Genomic DNA, 24,126 nt, shown 5'->3' with positions numbered 1-24,126 from the left:
TTATCTCCACTTCCTTTCTAACTCCTAATGATTGTTTATGAAAAATATAGGCAAAGTCTTTTCTTCTCTATCCTTCTCTGTCTCTCTTTTACTCTTTGCCTCTTTTTTCTTTTTCTACCTTTCCCACTCTTTCTCTATTTCTTTCTCTTTCTTTGTCTCTTTCTGTCTCTATCTCTGTCTCACTGTTTTTGTCTCTTTATTTATCTCCATCTCTCTTTGTCTTTCTGAATATGGAGTGAATTGCTTTAAGAGAGTGCAGTTCAGACAGCCTTGGCATCCCAACTTACAAACTGTTCAAGTATCTGAAGACTCTTTCTTTTGGTCATGGTCACCATATAACTCCTAGCTTGCTCGTCTTCATTCCTTCTCATCACACACAATCACAACCATCCCTTGCAGAGATATCCATTCATTCTCCATCTCATTGCTGTCCTTTGTCAACCCCAGAAGTTCCACTTCCCAGTGTTGTTCTGAGTATACAGCTTTGTTCCCTTACAAGAGCATTTGGGCATTGATCCAGACATTGTGAAAAATGTAGTCCTTCTCCATCTCATACATGACAGTTACATGGGGATATGAATACCCCTACTACTTATTTCACAAAGTTGTGAGAAAAGTGCTTAGTAAACTTTAAAGCATTATTGAAATAGGATCTTCCTCTTATTAGGAAAATCAGAATAAGAGTTGTGGTATGCAGGGCATTTTCTTAGAAGGTGCTGTGAAGGGTGTGTGGGGTAGCATAAGGCACAGGGCACTGAATCTGGAGTCAGGAAGACCCATGTTCAAATCCAGCCTCAGACACTTCCTAGCAGGGTGACTCTGGACAAGTTACTTCACCTCTGCTTCAGTTTCCTTATCTGTAAAATAGGAAATAGTAATCCCTATCTCTCAGGGTTATCGAGAAGATCTAATGAGATAATTTGTAAAATTTTAGCTCCCTAAATTTGTAAAATATTTGTAAATTTATAAAACGCTTTACAAACTTTAAAGTGTGTTTCCTAGCATATGAGTGCTAACTATTATTCCCCTATTTCCACTGCTGGGTATAGAGTGCTTCTTTTCCCCCTGTTCATTCACTGCAATTATGTTTTACCCACAGATTAACTGGGAATGAAGTGGCCAGTATTTATTTTAACCAAATCCATCTTAAGAAAACAACCTAGATCTTAGAATTGAGTTAAGCTGGAAAGAAATTTACAATTTATCTAGCTTCAGTGTTCTTAACGTAGGGTGTTTGAATTGCTTTTAAAAATATCTTGGTAACTATATTTCAGTATAATTGGCTTCCTTCAAAATCCTTTGTATTTTATTTCATGCTAAGAAGAGGTACACAGGCTTCATCAGATTCCCAAATGGAGTTCATAGCTCTAAAAAGGTTAAGAACCCCTGACCTAATAGCTTACATTTGTTGAGTGCTGGATGTTTCCAAAATACTTTACAAACATTCTCATTTGGTCCCCAGAACAAACCTGTGAAGTTGATTGATAGTATATGGACATTATTATCGTGCCTGTTTCACAGATGAAGAAATTGAGATTCAGAGAAGTAAGATACTGTATTTTGTCTGTGGTTCAATAACAAGTAAATGTCATGGCTGAGATTTGAACCCAGGTTCCTTCCTGCCTTTACTCCTCCGCTGAACAAAGGCTCCCGGAAGTCTAATGATTTATCCAAGGATGACCCATGGAATTGAGCATGATGGGTTTAACCTTTTCATACCAGAGGTTGAGGCCAAGAATTCGACTTTTTTTGCTGACTCCTCATTCCATGATGCCATTGCTAGTGTGGCAAAGACTAGCACGCAAATCAGCATTCCGGTCGGCGTTTCTTTATGATTTCCTCTCCCTAGGTAACACAAGCAGAGAAACGGCAATAATTGTGTACCTGTAGCACCTGCTGTTTTAAAAGTTCACTATTCAATATGTAATAGGCCATTCTTTCTCCTTGCTGTAAGTGATGTAGATGTACGATTATCCTGCTCGTGAAACATTTGTTAGGCAAAATCCCTTTATGACCTCATGTCTACAAATACTCAGGGTAGTTTCCCTTTCCAGACAGGTTGAGGTAATGCTCTTATTGTATGATTTGGGAGTATTTGGATCCTTGTTGGCCAAAGGCAGTAGATTTGGGGGTAAATCAGGAAACTAGCCCCTTGGCTACAGCTTTTTGACCTATCGTTGTTCCTGGTTCACTAATATGTGATTGTTACTTCTAGTAAGACTCACCAAAGCAATAATAACTTAGGATATTGGCTTAGAGCTGAAAGAGACCTTAGTATTCATATAGCCCAGCCCCCTCCTTTTGCAGATAATGAAAGCCAGGCCTTGCAAAGTGAAGGTACGGGTCCATGATCCTGCAGTCATAAATAGTAGGGTTGGGATCTGAACCAAGGACCATTAGCTCTGAATCCATCACTCTTTCCAAAGCCCCTTGTTGTTGAGGTATGCTATGTATTTTTCTCTATGCACAGCCAATGTTCTTTGTAGCTGGAATGAATTCTTATCCCCTATTTAGAGGCGTCTAAGTGGCACAGTGGATAGAGTCCTGGGTCTGGAATCAAGAAAAACCAATGTTCAAATCTAGCCAGACTCTGGGTAAGTCATTTAATCTCTGTCTACCTCAACTTACTTAACTGAAAAAAGGAGATTATAGTTGTAGTTGTAAAGATATATGAGATATTATTTGGAAAGCACTTGGCCAAGCTTAAATGCTAGCTACCATGGTTCTCTCCCATTTTAGAGGTGAGAACTCTGAGGTGAGCACTCAGCAGATCCTCCTGAAATTAATTAAATAAAATTAATTTAATAAAATTACAGAATCAGAGAAAGGAAATCGGTTTTCTAATTCTCAGTGCAGTTTGCTCTTGGAGACATTCTCGCCTCAGCATATGGCTATTTACACAGGTGTGAAGTGTTCTAAAGACCCAGCCTACAATTCTCCCCAAGGTGATGTTTAGCAGGCTTTGTAAGTGCGTATTTTCACATCGTTGTTGAGAGATAGGGATGAGGGAGGGGGAAAGATACTGTCTTTTTAGATGGAGCTGCAGTTCTGCTCCCTCTATCTCATCAAAGTGTATGGCAGTTTTTCCCCCTATCTCCCCAAACAATTTTCCCTCGATTTTCCTCAGGCTTTCAGAAAAACAAATCGCAAACAAACCACATTTATTAATATCAGAAAAAAATGCAAAACGAAATATGAAGATTGAAGTATTTCCCTCTGGCAGCTGACGGGGGCGTAGACACTGCGAAGAAACGTCTAACACAACAAGCGAAACAAACAACAAAACAAACCCACCCGTCAGAGCCTGAGCGAAAGGAAGCCAGCCAGAAAGACGAAACAAGGCTGTTCCAAACATTGAAATCTTCTCCGAGCAGCTCCACATCTGGCGCTTCCTCTGCAGGGCAATTCTGCGAAGGTTTTAACTTGATCAGAATAATTTCGGGCTCATGAGTAACATAAAGTCCGGTTGTTTCCCTATAGGGAAGACAGGACATAGGGACAACAGCGACCAGTACAGGCATGTGTAGGATTTATTTTTCATGAGAATCATAAATATAGAGCTCAGTCCATGATGCATTCTAGCTTCGCAGGCTATGTCTTTGGGGACAAAATAATACTAATACCAGATCTCCACTGTGTTTTAGGAAGAGAGGTGGGTTCCAGGTCCATGATTTCCTTGGCATTGGCAGCTGCTAGATGAATAAAATCCTTTACCCAAGGCATCAAGGTTAAATGGCTTGTTCAAGATCATACAACCAGTATGAATCAAAAGAAAAATCAGAACTCAGGTCTTGCTTGCTTCAAGACTAGTTCTCATCTGGTCTCAGATACTTACTACCTGTGTGACCTTGGGCAAGTCACTTAACCCCAATTGTTTCAAAAAAAAAAAAAGGATTAGTTCTCTATTCACTTCCCACTCTCACCACCCCACCCCCATACAAACTGCAGGAGGAAATTTTTCAGTCAATGTTCAATTAAAAAAAAAATTTCCCTGATATTAATAAATATAGATTGGTTCGGTTAGTTATTTCAGAAAGCCTGAAGAAAACTGAGGGAAAAAGGTTTGGGGAGAAAGAGAGAAAATGGCTGCATAGTTTGATGAAATTTAAAATGCTTTCCTCATGACAACCTCAGGTAGCCAGTTGTGTATTAACCTCATTATGCAGATGAGGATGCTGAGGCTCTGAGATCTCAAAATAACTTGCAGAGTTGGAATTTCAACTCAACTCTCTCCAGAATTCAGATCCAGTATTCTTTTTATTTGAGTTATTTGCGCAGTTATACCATCTTCCTAGTAAATGGTGCAGATTTTATACTTTGTCACTTTGATGAATCTCTATCTGTACTATCTCTTGTGCTGCAGACTATTCCTGTCCATCCATGCCTACTTATCCTGGGCAATTCTTGCCCACATCTTTCCCAAACAGCCTCCATTCCAGGGGACTGCCTCTAGTTCTTATAGTTCATGGATGCCAGTGGAGTAAGCAGACTTTGTCCATTGGTTATCCTGGCTTTTGTTGCATCATTAGTCCATCTTTTTTTGTATTTTTCTGACTGTACATTTCTCTGGTGGTTTCATCGTTTGAACAGTATGTCCTCTGTAATTCTTCAGTGGGCTGCAGCCTGCTCATGCTCACCAACCAATTCTCCACTGACCTTTGTGTGATACTTGCCTTGGAGTTGTTGGACACTGTTGATATCAAATGACTCATTGTCATTTGTCATACATCACTGAAAGAATATTGGTGCTAAAAAAAAAAAAGCTAGGTCTTTGTCTCAAGAAGTCTGGGGTCCTTAAAAGCACCATGAAATTCCCCAAAGATATCCAGCATGCTTGCCTTTCTCTGATCTATTTTAGACCCAGTTTCTTGTCCATTTGCATCAGTTCACTTGCGTTTGGTTACCATTTCTATGTTGATGACTCCTAGATCTATCTATTTAGTCCTGAGCTTCAACTTAGTCCAACTTGGACTTAAAATGTTTGAAATAACTCATTATTTTTTATTTCAACTTCCCCCATTTCATGAACTTTCTTTTATCTGTCAATGACCTCACCACACTTCCTGTCACCTAGTGTCACCATCTTGGTGCTGTCCTCCACTCCTCACTGCCTCTTGGCATCCTATCTAATCATTTGCCACATTGTTCTCTGTTCACAATGTTTCTTGTATGCAATCGTCTTCTCTCCATTCATACAGTCATAACCTTGGTTCATTTCCTGATGATTTCTTGACTGAGTGATTGCAATGATCTTTTCATTGGACTCTACCTCAAGTCTCCCCCCATTCTAACAAAGTCTTCACAGCGCTGCCAAAGGAATTTTCCCAAAGCATGGGAGTGACTGTTACTACTCAATTACTCCACCTCATTACTTCAAGTATGAAGTATAGATGCCTCTGGAATTAGGAGTTCTTCAGTCTTCCCCCATCTTACCTTTCCAGCTTTATTACACATCTCAGCCCTTCATGGATACTACAATCCCAAGAAACTGGCTTTTTTGTTTACTGTTATATTCTTTACCTTGGATTTCCCCATGCTGGTAGTACATACAGTGTTTGGCAAAACATAGGTACTTCATAATATTTGTCAGTTGATTAGTTAATGAAGACAGAGGTAGGTGGTGCAGCAGATAGAGTGCAGGACACAGAGGCAGAAAAACCTGAGTTTCAGACCTGTCTCAAACACTGTGACCCTGAGCAAGACATTCAACTTCTCTCAGTCTCAGTTTCCTCATCTGTAAAATGAAAATAATAAATAGCACCTATCTCATAGGGTTGTCGTGAGTACCCAATTAGTTAACATACGTAAAGTGCTTTGCAAATCTTACAAATGTTAGCTATTATTTTTATTGTTGTTACTATTAATCAACCTGTCCAAGATATATGAACTGATTGATGGATGAGCTCTATGGATGTCCATCCATCCAAAGGAATATCTTTTCTACTCCCTCACAGTGTGGATCATTAGTCTGAAATCTTTTGAATGATTATCAGGGATGGTGCTGGGGTTTCAAGGACAGCACTTCCTATTCTCGAGGAGCATGTACCCTGTGGGCAGCGAGGGAAGACATGATGTGTAACAGAAATTCTACTGTTACTATAGATAGATACATATACATATATATTTAATTAATCAGATCTCTCTGTGTGTGTATAGACATAAACATATATATGAACGCAAATATACATATAAATACACACACATATGCATAAACAAACATTTGGTTGGACAGCCAGATCAACTATTGCTCTGTGCTCTTTGCTGATTGCTGGTTGATGGTTGATAGACCAAGGCAAACCAGGGTGATCAAAGGTCTCCTTCTTGGCATAATGGGGGAAACCATGGATTTGGAGACAGACAACCTAAGTCTGAACCTTGGTTCACTGGCCATGGGAACTTGGGTGTTGCTTTTTCTCTCTGTGCCTGAGTTTTTTCACCAGTAAAATGAGTGGATTGGACCAGATGACTTCTAAAGTCATTTCCAACTCTAAGTCTATTATTCTTAAGTATGACTAAACCAGTCCTGCTGTTGAACCTACAGACACAACCTGTTTCACCTAACAAATGGTTTAATAATTCTTCAATTGGCTTGAAGATAAGATATCACCCACTCACCTTCTTTTCAGACTGGAGAAATAAAAATCCATCATTTATATTAAACATCCATAAGAAAAATGCCTCTTTTCTGCAGGGAGTTTTTCTTCAGCCTGGGTTCACTTTTGAAGTATCTAGAGATTCCTTCCTGTCCCCTTTTACTCCAATTTCTGGTGCTTTATTCCTTTGGGCTCACAGACATGGCTGAGGAAACAAAACTTTGTCCTTGGGGAATCAGAGGTAAAGACTTTGTGCTAGTGTTCAATCAGTCAATCAAACAACAATCATTTATTAAACACCTACTGTGTGCCAAGGAGCAGCTATAGATGGTGCAGTGGATAGAGCACCAGTGCAGGAGTCAGGAGGACCTGAGTTCAAATGTCACCTCAGACACTTGACACTCATTAGCTGTGTGACCTTGAACAAGTCACTTAACCCCAATTGCCTCATCCTGGGTCATCTTCAGTCATCCTAAAGAATATCGGGTCACTGAATTCAGATGGCTCTGGAGGAGAAGTGAGGCTGGTGACCTGCACAGCCCTCCCTCACTCAAAACAAAGTGCAAGTCATGTCATTATTTCTCTGATGACATGGTCTTCTTTAGCAACAAAGGACAAACACACACACTATGTGCCAAGCACTGTGCTAAGCAGAGTGGATACAAAGAAAGGCAAAAGATAGTCTCTGCCCTCAAGGAGCTTATAGTCTAATGGGGGAAAGACAACATATGAAAAGAAATTTTGCATGCAGATCAGAAATATCAAGGTGGCTGCCCTGCAGCCCCTCCTTAAATAGAGGATCTGGAAGAAGCTCCCCACTAGCTGCCTTCCACTCTCAACCAGAGAGAGGGAGGGGCCCCACGTGAAGGAAGGTACTGAGGAGGTGTGAGTTTCAGAGCCAGTGTGGTCATGGGAAGATGAGTCTCTGGGGGCAGTGATGATGATGATGATGTCCAGGAAAGAAATTGTTGAGAAATGAAGGGAGATAAAAGTACATGTAGAATAAAGGCAAAAGAAAATACATGGTAATTTCGAGAACAAAAAGAAATGGGCACTTGTTATGTGCCAGGTACTATGCTAAGTATTTTACAAATGTTATCTCATTTTTTCCTCACAACTCTGTGAGGTGGGTGCTATTATTCTTATTTTGCAATTGAGGAAACCAAGGCAGACATAGGTAGAATTGGATTGGAATGTGAGTTTTCCAGACTCTGGTCCACTACTTTATCTCATGCCCCACACTGGCAATTGGGGGAATCGGGATGGACTTCATGTAGAAGACAGTCACTTGAACTGAGTTTTGAAGGAAGTGAGGAATTATTTAAGGTGGAGAAAAGGTAAGAATGTCTACTTGGAATGGACACTGGCCAAGGCATAGCGCCATGTCTGAGGAAGAAAGCTAGTTGGACTGGACCCTAGAATGTGGCACAGAGTAATATATAATGGGGCTACAAAAGGTAGGCAGATTAAGGTTGTGAAAAGCTTCAAAAACAGAAGAGTATGGATTTGATCACAGAATAAGGGAGCCGATACACTTTATTGATTTGGGGAGTGACTTGGTCACACCTGCATTAGATGTCAATAGAGACTCCTCTAAGCCACCTCTATGTAAAAGGGCTATTTGTTCAACTCATTATCTAATTATTACCCAATATTATATTCTGGAAAACAAAGTTAGAAAAAAACCTTCTCTCCTTGCATGTAGGCTAATATAATATTAATCCATTTGTGAGACTTTTTCCATTGAATGAAAGTAAATTGAGCCTGAGACTTAAAGTCAAGATAATTTATATTCAAGTTTTATCTATAAAACCTTCTGGCCATGTGACCCTGGAGAAGTCATTTAATCTCTTAGTTCTCTAGGCCATTCTCTAAAACTCCAAATGACAAAGCGGCTGCTACCTTTCATTGGTAGAGGTTTTCTCTCCAAGGAGTTTCCTATCCCAGTGAAATCAAAGGACTTGACTCCATTCCTGACTAATTTCTATGCATAACACTTTTATAGACATCCTGAATTTTAACCTTTCTTGTTAATTGTGTGAGAATCTGGTATGGACAAACCATCATCAATAATCAACAATCATTTGATAAAGAACTACTATGTGCCAGGTGTCATGCCAAAGACAGAGGATACAAAACCAAAACTCAACTAAGAATTGAAATCTGGTCTGATTTAGGTACTGTCTGTCTTATTGAGGTGCCAATCATCTAAGGAAACTGAAATGAATTTTTTTTCATTGTAGAACAGGGATGTGGAATTTGTACGCACTGGCTATGGGAAGGATATGGTCAAAGTTCTCCACATCCAACGTGATGGCAAATACCACACCATTAAGGAAGTTGCAGCATCAGTCCAACTCACTTTGGGGACCAAGAAAGATTATCTCTTTGGAGACAACTCTGACATCATCCCTACAGACACTATCAAGAATACTGTCCATGTTCTGGCAAAATTCAAAGGGGTAAGTGAGTCTGCTTCTGGGATATTCTATCATGGTTTGGCCTGTTTGCTCATTTGGAATTCTCACGACTTTTTAGCATTTGGTGCCCTGAATAAGTCTCAAAGGATTTCCTTCTTTCCCTGTTCTGGCCTAAAATACTCCTTCCCTCTCTCCCTCCCTCCCTCCCTCCCTCCCTCCCTCCCTCCCTCCCTCCCTCCCTCCCTCCCTCCTTCCTTCCTTCCTTCCTTCCTTCCTTCCTTCCTTCCTTCCTTCCTTCCTTCCTTCCTTCCTTCCTTCCTTCCTTCCTTCCTTCCTTCTTTCCATCCATCCTTCTTTTCCTTCTCTGAGATCACTTCCAGATCAAAATACTTTGTGACTGAAAGTGAAATGGGCTGCCTTGGGAACCAATAGGCTTCTTCTTGCTGGAGATCATCGATTTGAATCTGAAAGGAACCTCAGAGGCCATTTAATCCAACCCTCTCATTTTACAGATGAGAAAACTGAGGCCCAGAGAGGTAAACCCTGTCAAAACTCAAGCAATGGATTGGGATTTGAAATAAGGTCCTCTAACTCCAAAGCCAGCATCCTTTCCACTGTGTTGCTCTGGGATGACTCCTTTCTGGGACTCAACTAAATGAATACTGAGATTCCCTCTAACCCTTGAATTTTGTTGTTGTGGGTGAGGTTTGTGGAGATTACAGTGCTCTTCTTTCCAGAATCCTTTCCAATCCTTCTGCATTTTCTTTCTTCTTTTTTTTAAGTAAACACTCCAAGTCTCTCTGTCAAGAATCCCTTTGAATTCTGTCATGATTTCTGATATTTTGTATTTTCTGAAGGCCATTACCATCTCCTCCTCTATCTCTTACCTTCAGACTATAAGAAGGCTAAAGAATTCTACTTCAGTCCTCCAATTCTTTGTTCCAATTGTTAAATTCTCTCACTGCCATTAATTACCTATAAACTGCAAACAACCATGCTCAGTACTAGATGAACTGGGGGTACAATGGAAAGAAATCTGAATTTGGAATTGAAAGACCAGGTGTTGAATCTCAGCCCACACCACTTAGTAGCAATGTCCACTTGGGTAATTCACAACTTTTCTGGGTCTTGATCTCCTGTGTACTTTACAGGGTCATTTGGAGGAAAGTGTTCTGTAGCTAAGCTGCATATTGTCCTATAAAACACGAGCTCTTTGTACTTGAAGAGCACACTTGTCCGCTTGGCCTCAGAAGGACATGTATTTGGAGTTGTTTTCCTACTCATACATCTCCACGCTTTCTCCCTCACAATGGTTTCTGAGGTGGTGTTACAGAACCTCAAGGAAGAATTCTTTTTTAAAAATAGGACAGATTCTCATCTGTTTAAGATGGTTTATTAACCATTCTTGGCAGTTCCAAAGACCACGGACTCTGGTGAAGAAAGCTGAGTCCCAATTAGAGGATAACCAAAGGAGCCCTGGACATCGCGGCAGAATGCAAGGGACAGACCCGACAGTTTTCCTAATTAGCTGTTTTTTCATGGGACAATTCACTTAATCTCACTGAGCCTTCATTTCCTCCTTCATCAAAAGAGGACAACAATATTTGTGCCTTACGAGATTGTTGTCGGGAGACGTTCAGTATTCACATTTTCAGGTAGATTGGTAATGCCATGATTGTCATGTTCATAGCAATGAGGCATTTAGAAGACAGGGACTTTAACTGGAAAGACCTGGATTCAAGTTTTACTTTATCTAGATACTTACTAGATAGGGAGCAGCTAGATGGATAGAGCCCTGAGCCTGGAATCAAGAAGACTCATCTTCATGAGTTCAAACCCAGACTCAGACACTTAGTAGCTGTGTGACTCTGGATAAATCACTTTGTTTTCTTCAGTTTCCTCATCTGTAAAATGAATTGGATAAGCAAATGGCAAACTCTAGTATCTTTGCCAAGAAAGCCCAAGTGAAGAATCAAACACAACTGAAACAGCTGAACAGCAAAAGCTGTATGATCCTAGGCAAGTCATTTAACTATCTCTTAGTCTCAGTTTCCTCAACTATAAAATAGAGTTCAACTCAACGTTCTCTAATATTCCTTCCAGCTAAGATCCTATAATCTATGAAGCACATTATAAACTATCTGTCTCTAGCCTATGTCAGGAAAATGTTTTATAAATCACAAATTTAGAACTGGAAAGGACCTTAGAGGTCATCTATTTTCACCCCTTATACCCAGGGAACATTTTTTAAAACTAAATTTTTTTTTGTTATTATGAACTTCACTTTATTTTACAAAGAAAGAACCTAAAGCTCAGCGAGATTAACTTGCTCATGATCATTGCATAGGAAATAATAGAAGTGGGATTTGGACCCAGGTCTGCTGGCTCCAGAGCAAATGATAGTTTCCACTGTACCACCATGCTAGTTCCTGTGTATTATGACAATGAGTTCACTCTCCTTCTAAAGAGTCTTCCAAATCTTTGTTTGCATGACTGAGGAAATTGTAGATCATTAATGTAGACAATAATGGTGGCAGCTATTTGGTTATTGTTGTTGTCATCATCGTGTACCTGGGACCAGGGATTCATGTCCTCTGCTATTTTGCTTCTCTTTGCAGATCAAAACCATAGAGAAATTTGCCATGGATATTTGTGAGCACTTCCTTTCTTCATTTAGCCACGTTACTCGAGCTAAAGTCTATATTGAACAGGTCCCCTGGAAGCGTTTGGAAAAGGTCAGTTCAATAAGTTGTATTTTCCAGTTTATGTATACCTTTGTTGTTGGGGCTGGACTCATTCATCACCTGCTCCATAAAGCCATTGCTGGTTCCCTTGGCTGCCAGTGATTGACTCTTTGTATTCCTTGTTATTTATTTATTTCATACATATTTATATGTGTGTTGTCCATATGATTTTTTTGCTTAATAGACTGTGAGCTCCTTGAAGATGGGAACTGGGCTTAGTGCTGTATCTGGCACTGAGAAAATACATGTGGATTGATGCTAAAAATTGACTGGATATCTTTCTCCTCAGAATGGAGTGGAGCATGCTCATGCATTTATCAACACTCCCACTGGAACTCACTTCTGTGAAGTTGAGCAGAGTCCAAATGGTGAGAAAGGACTTCTCTGTCCATCTCTTTGGTATTGTGGTAGCATTTCTTTTTTTCTCCCTAGACTTCTCTGTTCCTTAACTGAGACCAGGTATGGAGAATGCAGAACGTTACCTTCACTTGAGATAGAAACTTAGACTCTAGCTTGATGTTCTATTAAAGGAGTACTTATCTCAGAATCCCAGAATCTCGGTGTTGGTCAAGACCTTAGAAACCATCTGATCTAAACTAAATCTAAAACAGAATTCCCATTATGACATACCCAGTGAATAGTCTTCTGGCCTTTTATGACCGATCTCCAGTGAACAAGAACCCACCATCCTACTTTTGGATAGCTTTCATTATTAGGAATCCTATTTGTTTATATAAATCCTAAATTTGTCTCTTGGTTACTTTTAACTGTTGTTCTTGGTCTTTTCTCTTTGGGTCCAAGCAGAAGAAACCTATCTCCTCCCCAAAGACAGCTTTAGCTCTATGAAGCCAGCAGCAGAGAAAAGAATGGAAGGTTTTAAAGCACTGTAGTTTGAATTATGTTCATTTTGATTAAGATTTCCAAAAAGCTAGTCTTTAGGTAGTAGATTGTAAAGACAGGAGGACCCAGGGAAGGCTCCACTGCCTGCTAGGGTTCTGTGTGGTAAGAATTCTAGGATAGTATTTCTTGGACATGGAAACCATGGATATGAAGAAATCTAAACATTTGAAGGATCCATAATCTTCACACACCCACAGTGTGTTCTTCTTTCATTGCCAAAGAAGGATATGACATCAGAGAAATAATGACATGACTTGCACTTGACTTTGTTTTGAGTGAGGGAGGACTGTGCAGGTCACCAGCCTCACTTCTCCTCCAGAGCCATCTGAATCCAGTGACCAGATATTCATCAGGATGACTAGAGATGACCCAGGATGCACTGGGGGACCGTGAGCCCTTTAGGCCAAGGTCTTTGCAGGTACTCACTTAGGGTGAGGCAACTCCCATTCATTGAATAGGCCTGTTTAAGAAGTAGCTAGACACCTTTTATGACACCAAGAAAAAGAAAGACTTCAGGCTGGGTGGGAAAAAGACACAGTTACTATTGATAATCACTATAAAGCTAAGAGGGTCAAGAGGAGCCCTTTGGCAGGGGACCATTTGGCTTCCCAGTTTCAGAGGGCAGTAGGTTTAAGGTTTGAGGAGAAGACAGGACAGGACAGAACAGGAGAAAGGGAAGGGAAGGGAAGTGAAAGGAAGGAAAGGGACCAGTAAAACCCAAGTCAGCTGGGCATTTTTTGGCCATCTAAATTTACCATCCTTTGGAGAGGAGAAGAGGAGGGGGAGGCAGACAGGAGAGGAGGAGTTGAGTTACCTAGCTAGCTGGGTCCCTATTCAGCCAGCTGCATCTACTCACAGGATTGTGTTTGTCCTTCATTGCCAAGGAAGACTTATGTGTGTATGTGTGTGTGTATATATATACATATATATATATATATATGTATATATATATATGTACATACATATATATGTATGTAAGTATGTATGTATATATATAGGTATATATGTATATATATATACATATATACGCATAAATTGTCCAATCTATTTATCTATGAAATAAATACATACATATGTGTGTGTATAGAGTATAGGGATAGGGATTGGGCCCATGATTTCATTGATATAAGCAATTTTCGGATAAAGAAATTCTATCAATGCAAGTTGACACCTTCTCTACAACTTATGTTCTTAGTGAGTCACCTGGAGCACCAAGAGGTTAAGTGACTTGGTCAAGGCCACATAGCCAGGGTATATGAGAACTGGGGCTTAAACCCAGGTTTTCCCACTCTAAGACCATTTGTTCCTTTACAACATCACATAGCATCTAACTAAATATATTCCTAAATACCGATAAGCCTGTCACTTCTATTTCCATAACTCCTCTCACATAGGTCATCTCTCTATTCACCCATCCTCCACCTACTCTAGGTCTTCATTACCTATCACATTGTTCATTTTCATTCCCTCTGATAGAGTTCCCTGCCTCATCATCTCTTCCCTTGCCAATCTATCATCCGCACAGCTGCCAAAGTATAGGTCCCAATGTCACATCACAACCCTACCCAATAGATCCCACTGGCTTCCTATTGTAGGATCAAATATGAACTCCTCTTTTGGTATTTAAAGCATTTTACAACCTTTATCCTTCTTAACTGTCTCCACATGCTCTGCCACCCAGTCATTGATATTGAATTAAATTCAGTTAAGCAGCAACAAGGATAATTGCATAATTCCTGCTGTTTATCCCAAAATTTGCAAGTTAAATACAGAAAATGATTAATTACAACAACCTGGACCTCATTATAACTGATAAAAAGGAAGGAAAATATTAGTAAACAACTTCGCAAACTGTTAGTCTTTTGCGTTAGCAGGCTATGCCTCTATGAAAATCTCTGGCATCTCAGCCAACTTTTTATATGCCTCACTTGCTGTGCTAAGTGATAGAAAACAGCTGATGCCCTCTTCAGATTTGAGTTAGAGAAGCCAGGTACCTGAGAGGTGCTCAGTAATTATTGGCTAGGTTGGGTTAAAAAGCCCTCTCCATGGTTTGTGGTCACATGATAACATAACACTCTGCTGAGGACGTTTGTTAGAGTAAATCACAGAAATATTCTTTCTGATGATCTCAAACCCTATTTATTTATTTATTTATCAACTTGAAGCATCTGCCTTAGTGAAAGAGGGAAGTCCTTCCTTATCAGAATCATGATCATGTGAAACAGAATTATAGTAGTTGATGGGATGCTTAGCAATTCCTCATGTCATCCCAAGAGGTTATAAAACATTGTGGAAGTTATGGTCAGAGCTCAGATGGGGTTGGGAGTAGAGCAGGCAACCAAGTTCAATGTCTATGAAAAAAGACAATGGCAGTTCTTTGTTTCCCTTGGTTGGGTTCACTGGACATGGGAAGGAGTCAGTTTTTGCTCTACTTCTCTGGAAAGCGGTGTGGGAGGAAGATTAAGACCTGGGGATTTGGGTGGGCTTCTACATCAGTATGAGTTAGTAGCATGGCGCAGAAAGCACTTTCGATTTCTTCCTTAAGAGAGTCATAGAATCTAAATAGGGGTGGAGAACCTATGGCCTCAAGACCACATGTAGCCCTCTAGGTTCTTGGGTATGGCCCTTTTACTAAGTCCAAGTTTTACAGAACAAATGCTTTTATTAAGGTGATTTGTTCTGTGAAGTTTGGATTCAGTCAAAGGGCCACCCTTGAGGACCTAGAGGACCACATGTAGCCTGAAGGATGCATGCGTGTGTGTGTGTGTGTGTGTGTGTGTGTGTGTGTGTGTGTGAGAGAGAGAGAGAGAGAGAGAGAGAGAGAGAGAGAGAGAGAGAGAGAGAGAGAGAGAGAGAGAGAGAGAGAGAGAGGAGAATTCACCTCCACTCTACTCTGGACCAGACCAAACCTGGTATGTTGTATACAGTTTTAGGAAGCACATGGACAAGCTAGAATTTATCTATGATGTTGTAAAGAATTGAAATCATTCTCCATAAGGTTTAGTGGAAAGAACTGGGATTGTTTGGCCTGAAAAAGAGATGATACTGGGGAGCAGCATCAGCACCAATAGATCAATAAGCATTTATTAAGCACCTGCTATATACAAGGGTTAGACCAATGGTGGAGATTCAAAGACAAAATAAATGGTCCTTGCCTTCTGAGACCTTACAAAGAAGGAAGACTGCATAGATACCCATAAATACACTTAATAAAAATATAGGAAAAGTACATAAAAACAATTTTTTTGATAGAGGCAGGAAGCACTAGTTAAAGCTTGTGAGGAAGAAAAAAATGCCATATATTAGGAGGTGACATTTCAACTGAGTTTTGAAGGATAAAATGGTTTAATGTTTGTAAAGTGCTTTTCAAACCTTAAAAGCATTATCTAAATCTTAATTATAATAATAACAATTATTTCCCCAATAATTATCATCATCATCATCATCATTGAAGCCAAGGATTCTATGATATGGAAGTAAGGACAGAATATATTCCAGGTGAGATGGGAGAGAGGAAGTGAAGACTAATTTGACAAGACTTTGGAGAGCAGAAGAGGGAGTAATGTTGGTTTTGGCCCTTCATTCTCGAAGAGCACCAAAATAACATCACCACGATAAAGTGAAATTTCAGTGTGTCCAACTGTGGCTGATCAGACCAATACGAGCTTGGAATGCTCTACCACAGGTTGGGCACAGATAGTGCATTTGAATATTTGGGATGGATATCCAAATTTATGTATCCTACATTTACTTTGTCCTGTCTCAATTCTGCTTTACTCATAAAGCACAACACCCTTTCTGATGGGGGCACACCATGCTGAACGGTCCTGTGCCAGTGTCTCCCATGTTGCACAGTCAAATCCAGTGTTCTTGAGAGTGTCCTGGTATCACTTCTTCTGACCACGATATGATTGCCTGCCCCATGCGAATTCTCCATAAAATAGTCTCTTTTGCAAGCATACATTTTGCATTCAAACAATGTGGCCAGCCCATCGGAGCTGCGCTCTCTGAAGCATAGTTTGAATACTTGGCAGTTCAGCTGGAGCAAGGACTTCAGTGTCTGGTACCTTATCCTGCCAGGTGATTCTCAGAATCTTCCTAAGACAATTCAGATGGAAGCAATTCAGTTCCTGACATGGAAGCAGTTCAGTTTCCTGGACTAATGTATAATAATGCTGAAAGATAGGATGGAGACAGATTGGGAAGGATTTTAAATGTCAGAATATGGTGGGCATCTAGGTGGATCAGTGGAGAGAAAACACTAAGCTTAGAATCAGGCAGACTTACCTTCCTGAAATCAAATACAGCCATAGACACTTACTAGTCGTGTGACCCTGGGCAAATCACTTCACCCTGTTTGCCTCAGTATCCTCATCTGTAAAATGAGTTGGAGAAGGAAATGGCAAAACACTCCATTATGTTTGCCAAGAAAACCCCCAAATGGGGTCATGAAGAATCAGACAACAGCAACAAGAGTAGTTTGTATTTTATCATGGAGGAATTAGAATTTCTTGATCAGGGGAATGATATGGTCAGAAACACACTTTTAGAATATCACTGATAGTTGTATGAAAAATGGATTGGAGAGAGGAGAGACTTGAGGCAGGGAAAACAACCAGAAGACTTTTGCAATAGCTCCAGTGAGATGTCTGAACTCGGGTGGTAGTCATATGAGTGAAGTGAAGGGGACTAAAGCAACTTGGAGATAGACTCAGCAAGATTTGGTAACTGATTGGATCTATGAGGTGACAGAGAGTGAGGAGGTGAGGATGACTCCCAGCGTACATATGTGAGTGACTAGAAAGATGGAAAGTTGGAAGCGGGGAGTATTAAGGAGGAAAGCTAATGAGTTCTTCATCAGTGGAGTTCTTTAAGTGGAGGTTAGATGGACCACATATCTGGAGTGTGATAATGGGAATTCATGTTTCAATTGAGAGTTGTAAAAGGTGTTCTCTGGGATCTCTTCCAATTTGGAGATTCTCTGATTCCAAGCCATCTGTTATCCCCAAACTGAAAATTACCTTTCTTGAAATCACACTGAGGGGACATGATAGAAAGATATTAATGTAAGGAAAAATAAATTTAAACATTCAAGTGAGTAAGGATATCTAATATTTGTATTATGTTTTCAGTCAATAAACATTTATTAAGTGCCTGCCATGTGCTAAGCACTGGGTTATGCATTGGAGATACAAAAAGAGGCTAAAGACAGTCCCTGCCCTGAAGGAGCTCAAAATCTAACGGGAGAGACAGCAAGCAGATAAATGTGTACAAACAAGCTATATACAGAATAAATTGGAAATAATGGAGAAGGAAGTTAGCAGAATTAAGAGGAATTGGAAGAGGTTTCAGTTAGATGTTGGGATTTTAGCTGAGACTTGAAAGAAGCCAGGGAAAGCAGTAGGGACAGCATTATAGGTATGGGGGATAGCCTGGAGCTGGGAGTTGGAGTATCTTGTTCAGGAAATAGTCAGGAGGACAAAGAGTCCATGGTAGGCACTAAGGTACAAGAAGACTTGGAAGAGTAGGAGGGAACTGTAGTATAAAGGGGTTTGAAGGTAGAGAAGAGCTCCTAGAAGCAACAGAGAGTTACAGGAGTTTACTGATTTTATTGCTTTCAGATCTGTAAAGCATTTTATGTACATTATCCCATTTGATCCTCACAGCAATACTGGGAGGTAGGCACCTTTATTATCTCCCTTTTTCAGGAGGCTGAGAGAAACTAAGTGATTTGCCCAGGATCAAGAGCTAATAAATATCTGAGGTAGGATTTTCATTCGAGTCTTCCTGATTTCAGGAACAACACACTATCCCTTAAACAATACTGCCTCAACTGACGGATGTGCGTCAACAACGTCTATTCAATGCCAAAGGCAAAGATGATATAACTGGATCCCTATCCTTAAGGAGCTTTCAGCCCAGGAGAAAAGATAAGAAAGTATTATGAGAGATTCAAGGAAGACAAAAATGATCATGTCATTTTAAAATATCAAAATCTGGGGCTTTGGGTGGTCATTATGATGCACACATTATGATTCTTTAAGGTCAGACTTTACTGAGCAGACAATAGGGAGTCACTGAGAAGTTGTGAGCAAAGAAGTGAAATGAGCCTTTTCATAGGTGTGAATCACGTGTCGGCAGGGTGTGCAAAAACCCCTGGGCCTATCCAGCCCACATTTTGGGCATGCCTATGATTATGTCTGAACATAGGGAAGACAACTCTGGAAAAAGAGTGGATAGAGAAACTATAATCAAAGAGACCAGTTAGTTATTAATCTGTAGTAATAGTCTGGGCAAAAAGGTGATGAAAGTCTGAACTAGCCTGTGATAAGAATAGAAAGGATGAGGCAGATACTAGGGATGCTGCTGAGGTCAAACTGGCAGGACTTGGCAATTGATTGGATTTGCCAAAGAACAGATAACCTTAAGCTTTTGTGTCTAAGTGACTGAGTGAAGGATGGTGAGAGAATTAAGTCTAAAAGAGAAGTACATTTGAGGACAGGTGAGAAATAAATTCATTTTTGGAACTCAGTGTTGAGTTTGAGGTTGAGTGAAGTGAGAAAACAGAAGGATTGGGAATGAAAATATAAACTTGGGAGCCATTTCCACAGACAGGGAGGGCATTCCATGAGTAGGCCCTCTCGATTTCAGCTTCCTCCACTGAGCTACCCCAGGTTCTAGGTTCTCTATGGGTCCGAATGCTGTTCAAACCATAAATCATAAGCCCTTCCCTGTGGGGTAATTAGTTAGCCAGGGCTCACATTTAATTCATAACAAAGATATTTAATGAAAATGTATATAAATAATCTTTGAGGTTTCTCTCCCATGTGTTCCTACATACTTAGTGGAGAGATTAATACTTCTTAAGGAATATATATATAAGTTATCCTGTATGCCCAGCACTGGTGTAGAGACACAATTCAGGCTTCTAATCTGCAAAGTTGTCAATTTTTTAAAAAAAAGTACATTTTATTTATGATTTTTCTTTTATACCAGTTATTTCTGCCCCCTTACAAACTGAATCCTCCTTTGGAATAAATCCTCCAATACAGAGGCCATGTCTGACAAGGTATTGAATAGTCTGTTGGTCTATAAACATTTATTATCCATTATATGCCAAGCACTGTATTAATTATTGTCAATAAAAAGACTCCCTCCACTTCCAAAAGCAAACAGTCCCTGCCTTCAAAGAACTTATATTCTGTTAATAGACAACAAGTGCATATCTAAATATACACAAATTATACTCAAATAGATCTGTGATCTCATGGTTTCGACAATTTCCCCAACAATACAGACTACAACCTATCTATGAGAGACCATTCCATAATTGTGCAAGAGATGGTCTACCCAACGTCTGACTTTTGTGTCTCTTTGTGGTATGGAGGTGGCTCTGGGTTCTTTAAGGTTAATGCCAGAGTAGTATAAGATCTGTCAAGCTTTACCATGCTGGAATCCCTCTACTACAGCCCCAGCAAGAGACTGAGTCTCCTTTCCAAGGACCAGAACAATTCAGGTTGCAGAGATTCATCATTTTATGATGAAAAACATTATTTAAACCATGGTACCTGATGAAACAAAAAATGTAAAACATATCCAAAGTAAATACAGGCATACCTTGAAGATATTGAGGGTTTGGAGATATTGTGGATTTGGCTCCAGACTACTGCAACAAAGCAAATCTCTCAATGGAGCAAATATCACAATAAAGCTAGTCATATGAAGTTTTTGGTTTCCCAGTACATATAATAGTTATGTTTATGCTGTACTATAGGAAGTATGCTGAAGGTTGGGGGTGGCTGTGGTAATTTCTTAAAAGAAGACAACAATGAAGTTTGCCAAATTGATCGACTCTCCCTTTATCTTGAACATTTAGAGGCCATTGTAGGGTTATTAAGTGGCCTAATTTCAATATTATTGTGTCTCAGGAAATAGGGAGACCCAAGGAGAGGGAAAAAGATGGGGGAATGGCCAGTTGGTGGAGTAGTCAGCATACATGCAACATTTATTAATTTGCTGTCTTATATGGGCATGGTTCAGGATGCCCCCAAACACACACAATAGTAACATTAAAGAACATTAATCACAGATCATCATAACAAATACAATAATATTGAAAAAAATTGGAAAGGTAAGTTGGGGATATTTTGTGAAGGGCTTGCAAAACCAAGAGAAGAGATATTTGAGGCAGTAATGGAACACTGGAGTTTCTTGAGAGGAGGAGTAACATGGTCAGAGCTAGTTTTTAGGAAAATCACTTTAAAAGTTGTGTGGAGAATGAATTGGCACTTTAGTTATTCCCCTACCTCTCAGTCAGTGAAGAAAGGTATATTTCCTGCTCTCTTCTCTGGGACCTTATCTACTTTTTGTATTTTTCAGGGTCCAACTTTAATTTAGTGATTTGGTCATTTGTATTGTTATTGCTGTCTTATTTGTTATTGTTATTATGGTACATATAGTATTTTTCTTCTCTGATATTAGCTGTATGTCCTTGGGAGAGTCCCTTAACCTCTATGTGCATATGGAAAATCCCTCAGACTTATCTTGTCACAGTTGAGTTGAGATCTCTTTAAGTGGAGGAAATTCCCACACTAAGAGCTCCTGACCCTGATATTTCATAGATATTTCTGTTATCTCTGTTTTAATGATACTAAGTCATTTCTTTACATTATAGAAGGCATGAACCCCTGCCTGTGACTTTAGTCAAGGCTGCCTAACTTTAATGACAAAGGCAGTTAAATCTCTGCCATCCATGGAGAAAATGCTAACAATGGTGCCACCCAGTGTTATACCCATTGGCATGTAGAGAGTGTGGGTTAGATGTATACTGGCACACAGTCACGGGAAGGAACTATGGTTTCATCAAGATGGGGAACTCATGCTCCATGCATGCCAAGGATTAAAGGAGCATTTGCCCAATGAACTACAGAGTCATTTGGTTGCCTCATCTTGGTAGGTGAGGCAAAGGATAGAAATGTTTCTGCTGAAAACTCTGCCTACAGGTACCATTAACATCAATCATGGCTTGAATTGTAGCATTTAGATTCCACTCCCACTGGTGGATTAAATCCTTACTGGCATTCCTTTCTGTAATGTCACCAGAGATTCCTTCGTTGCTTCATGCAATGGTGTTTTTTTAGTTTTCATTGGACCTTTCTGCTGCTCTGACTCCTTCTGACCATTCCTTCATGCCGCTCTGTACACAGTTCCTTCTCTTATGCCTTGCACTTGGAAAATAATAGTTTGCCTTTATATTGCAATTTATGGTTTGTTATAAATCAACAAACACAAATCTATTAGGGACCTACTATGTGTCAGGCATTGTTCTTGGACCTGGGGACACAAAAGCAAGAATGAAATAATTTCTACTTTTGGAGAGCTCCAATTCTTATGGGGGAGACAGGTACCAATGTAATTACATACAGAATAAAGTCAAAATCAAAGGTAGTTTGGAAGGGGGGCACTGGCAACTGGGGGCATCAGGAAAGGCTTTGTGTAGAAGGTGGTATGTTAGCTGCATCTTGAAGGAAGACTGGTATTCTGCAGAATAGAAGTAAAGAGGTGGTGCAGCCTAGGCATAAGGCACTGCCAATAGAAAGGCATGGAGAGGAGAGATGGAGGGCTGTGTGTGAGGACCTGAGAGAGTTAGCCTGAGTCAAAGACTGTGGGAGGAAGAGTAATGGACAATGAGGTGAGAAAGAGAGGCTGGGCTGCGTTAGAAAAGCCTGGAAAACTTCTCCCTGAAAAAGTCAGACTAACACTCTTTCAGTACAAAGCTGAGGTTACGATCACTATACCTAGTCAGGAAGTTAACAAAAGCTAACAGACTATGGTTTAGAAAATTCATTATATCCTTCATGGTGAGCCTAGGTCTCCCCCTAAATCCAAAGGACCAATGGTAAGGCTAGAGCAACAAAGGAAGCTTCGCTCCCAAGATTCATTGCAAATGGAATATAAATAAGCTAGGATCTGGCACAAAAGCTAAGTAAAGAAGGCTTGTCTACTGTGCTAGGCCTCTCATGCCCCTCAATTTTGCTGCCTTAACTATGCTTATCTGCCACAACAACAAACCCTCACTGGTCCCCCTACATAAGGCTCTAGTAATACACTCATTCATCTGGTCTATTTAATCACCAATAAATATTTCAGGGGGTCGCAGGTTCATAGTCATTAGATGCATCAGGTAAAAGTTGGATGACCACTTATTTGCCAGAGGGGTTGCCTGTTTAGGTATGGGTTGGACTAGATGGATTATAAAATTATAGATTTCAAGTTGGGTAGAGTTTCAAGGTTATCTAGCTTAATCCCTTCCATTTATAGAGCAGTAAACTGAGATCCAAAGAGAGGAAATCACTGGCTCGAGATTATGCATGTAGCAAGCAGTGAAGACAGCTTCTGATTTCAGGTCTCCTTGATTCCAGATCCAATACTTTATTAACATTGTGCTAAGTTCTCATCCAACCCTAGGCTCTGTGATTGGGTGATTTGCACTTGATGTGATATACTATTTTTTAAGTTTCATCCAACTGCAAGTAGAGTGAGCTGATCACATGGATTCTCTTGGTTCTGCCAAAGGTCTCCAATGTAAAGTCTAGGCCTGCCTCCAACACTGGCACAGAATTAACAATATGCATGGGAGTACTTGTCCTCCTCAGTTCTTTTGGAACCTTCCCTTTACTGATACATTATGAAAATGGAGAAAATAGTTATGTTTTTGAATATATTTTGGCTTCAGTTTTGCACAGGAAGAAATTGTTTATGTTTCCAGAGACAATTAACCATAACCATATTTTTGGCAGAATGAACCCTCATGACTCTGGCTCTCTCATCTTTCTATGAAAAATAATCTTTGTGCACATGTGTGCGCAAGTGTGTGTGTGTGTTTTACCTTGTCTTGGCAGACATTAAGAACCCCAGTTAAAATTAGGGAGTTTATTTGATGTTCTCTATTGGCAGCATCCCAACTCTCATAACAATGGCTAAGTTGGAGCTTTTTTAGTCTACAGCCCCACCAATGAAAATATTATGCTTCACACACTCAAAGAATATTCAAATTTATGCAAACAAGAAGGAACTCACCCAAAAAAGACTGTCCTTTTCTGGGCTACATTTCCATGAAACCACTTAATCAGCTTTTCAGGTTTCCCTCAATGATTGTGGAGTAAAGCATGGGGATAAAAAGAGGGGAAAGGAAGAGGAGAAAGAGTCTTCAGCATTTCAATTTTCCTGCAACATAATTTTTCCTAGCTTTTAGTATTCCTCCTACACTCTCGTTAACCTACCAGACTGCAATTTCTTTCCCAAAGAACCATATACTCTATCCTTTAGGTCTCTAAGGGAAAGGAACTCACTGAGAACAGAAAATAAACCCATTTCCTTACCTATACATCAGGTGTCACAAAGCACAGAACTTTCCCTGAGACATAAAAAAAAGTCCTGTCATGAAGAAATATAGTTGCTTCCCCATTT

The 24,126-nt window shown here is 40.0% G+C and overlaps 1 protein-coding gene across 2 annotated transcripts in view; it reads left to right on the top strand.

Annotated features, from left to right (window-relative positions):
* The window catches only part of LOC140529878 (uricase), a 43,183-nt gene that overhangs the window by 5,183 nt on the left and 13,874 nt on the right, over positions 1-24,126 (top strand). Inside the window, exons 2-5 of one of the 2 annotated variants that reach the window (XM_072648867.1) lie at positions 2,515-2,594; positions 8,837-9,055; positions 11,632-11,748; positions 12,047-12,125. In XM_072648867.1, the coding sequence (XP_072504968.1) occupies positions 8,879-9,055; positions 11,632-11,748; positions 12,047-12,125 (373 nt within the window). In that variant the 5' untranslated portion in view covers positions 2,515-2,594; positions 8,837-8,878. The remainder of the gene's footprint in view (positions 1-2,514; positions 2,595-8,836; positions 9,056-11,631; positions 11,749-12,046; positions 12,126-24,126) is intronic. The other variant, XM_072648866.1, reaches the window with a different exon arrangement.

The sequence above is a fragment of the Notamacropus eugenii genome, chromosome 2, assembly GCF_028372415.1.
Source record: "Notamacropus eugenii isolate mMacEug1 chromosome 2, mMacEug1.pri_v2, whole genome shotgun sequence".
Classification (NCBI taxonomy): Eukaryota; Metazoa; Chordata; class Mammalia; order Diprotodontia; family Macropodidae; genus Notamacropus; species Notamacropus eugenii.
Note: the sequence above shows the minus strand (reverse complement) of the source record. Positions and strands in the feature narration are given on the sequence as shown.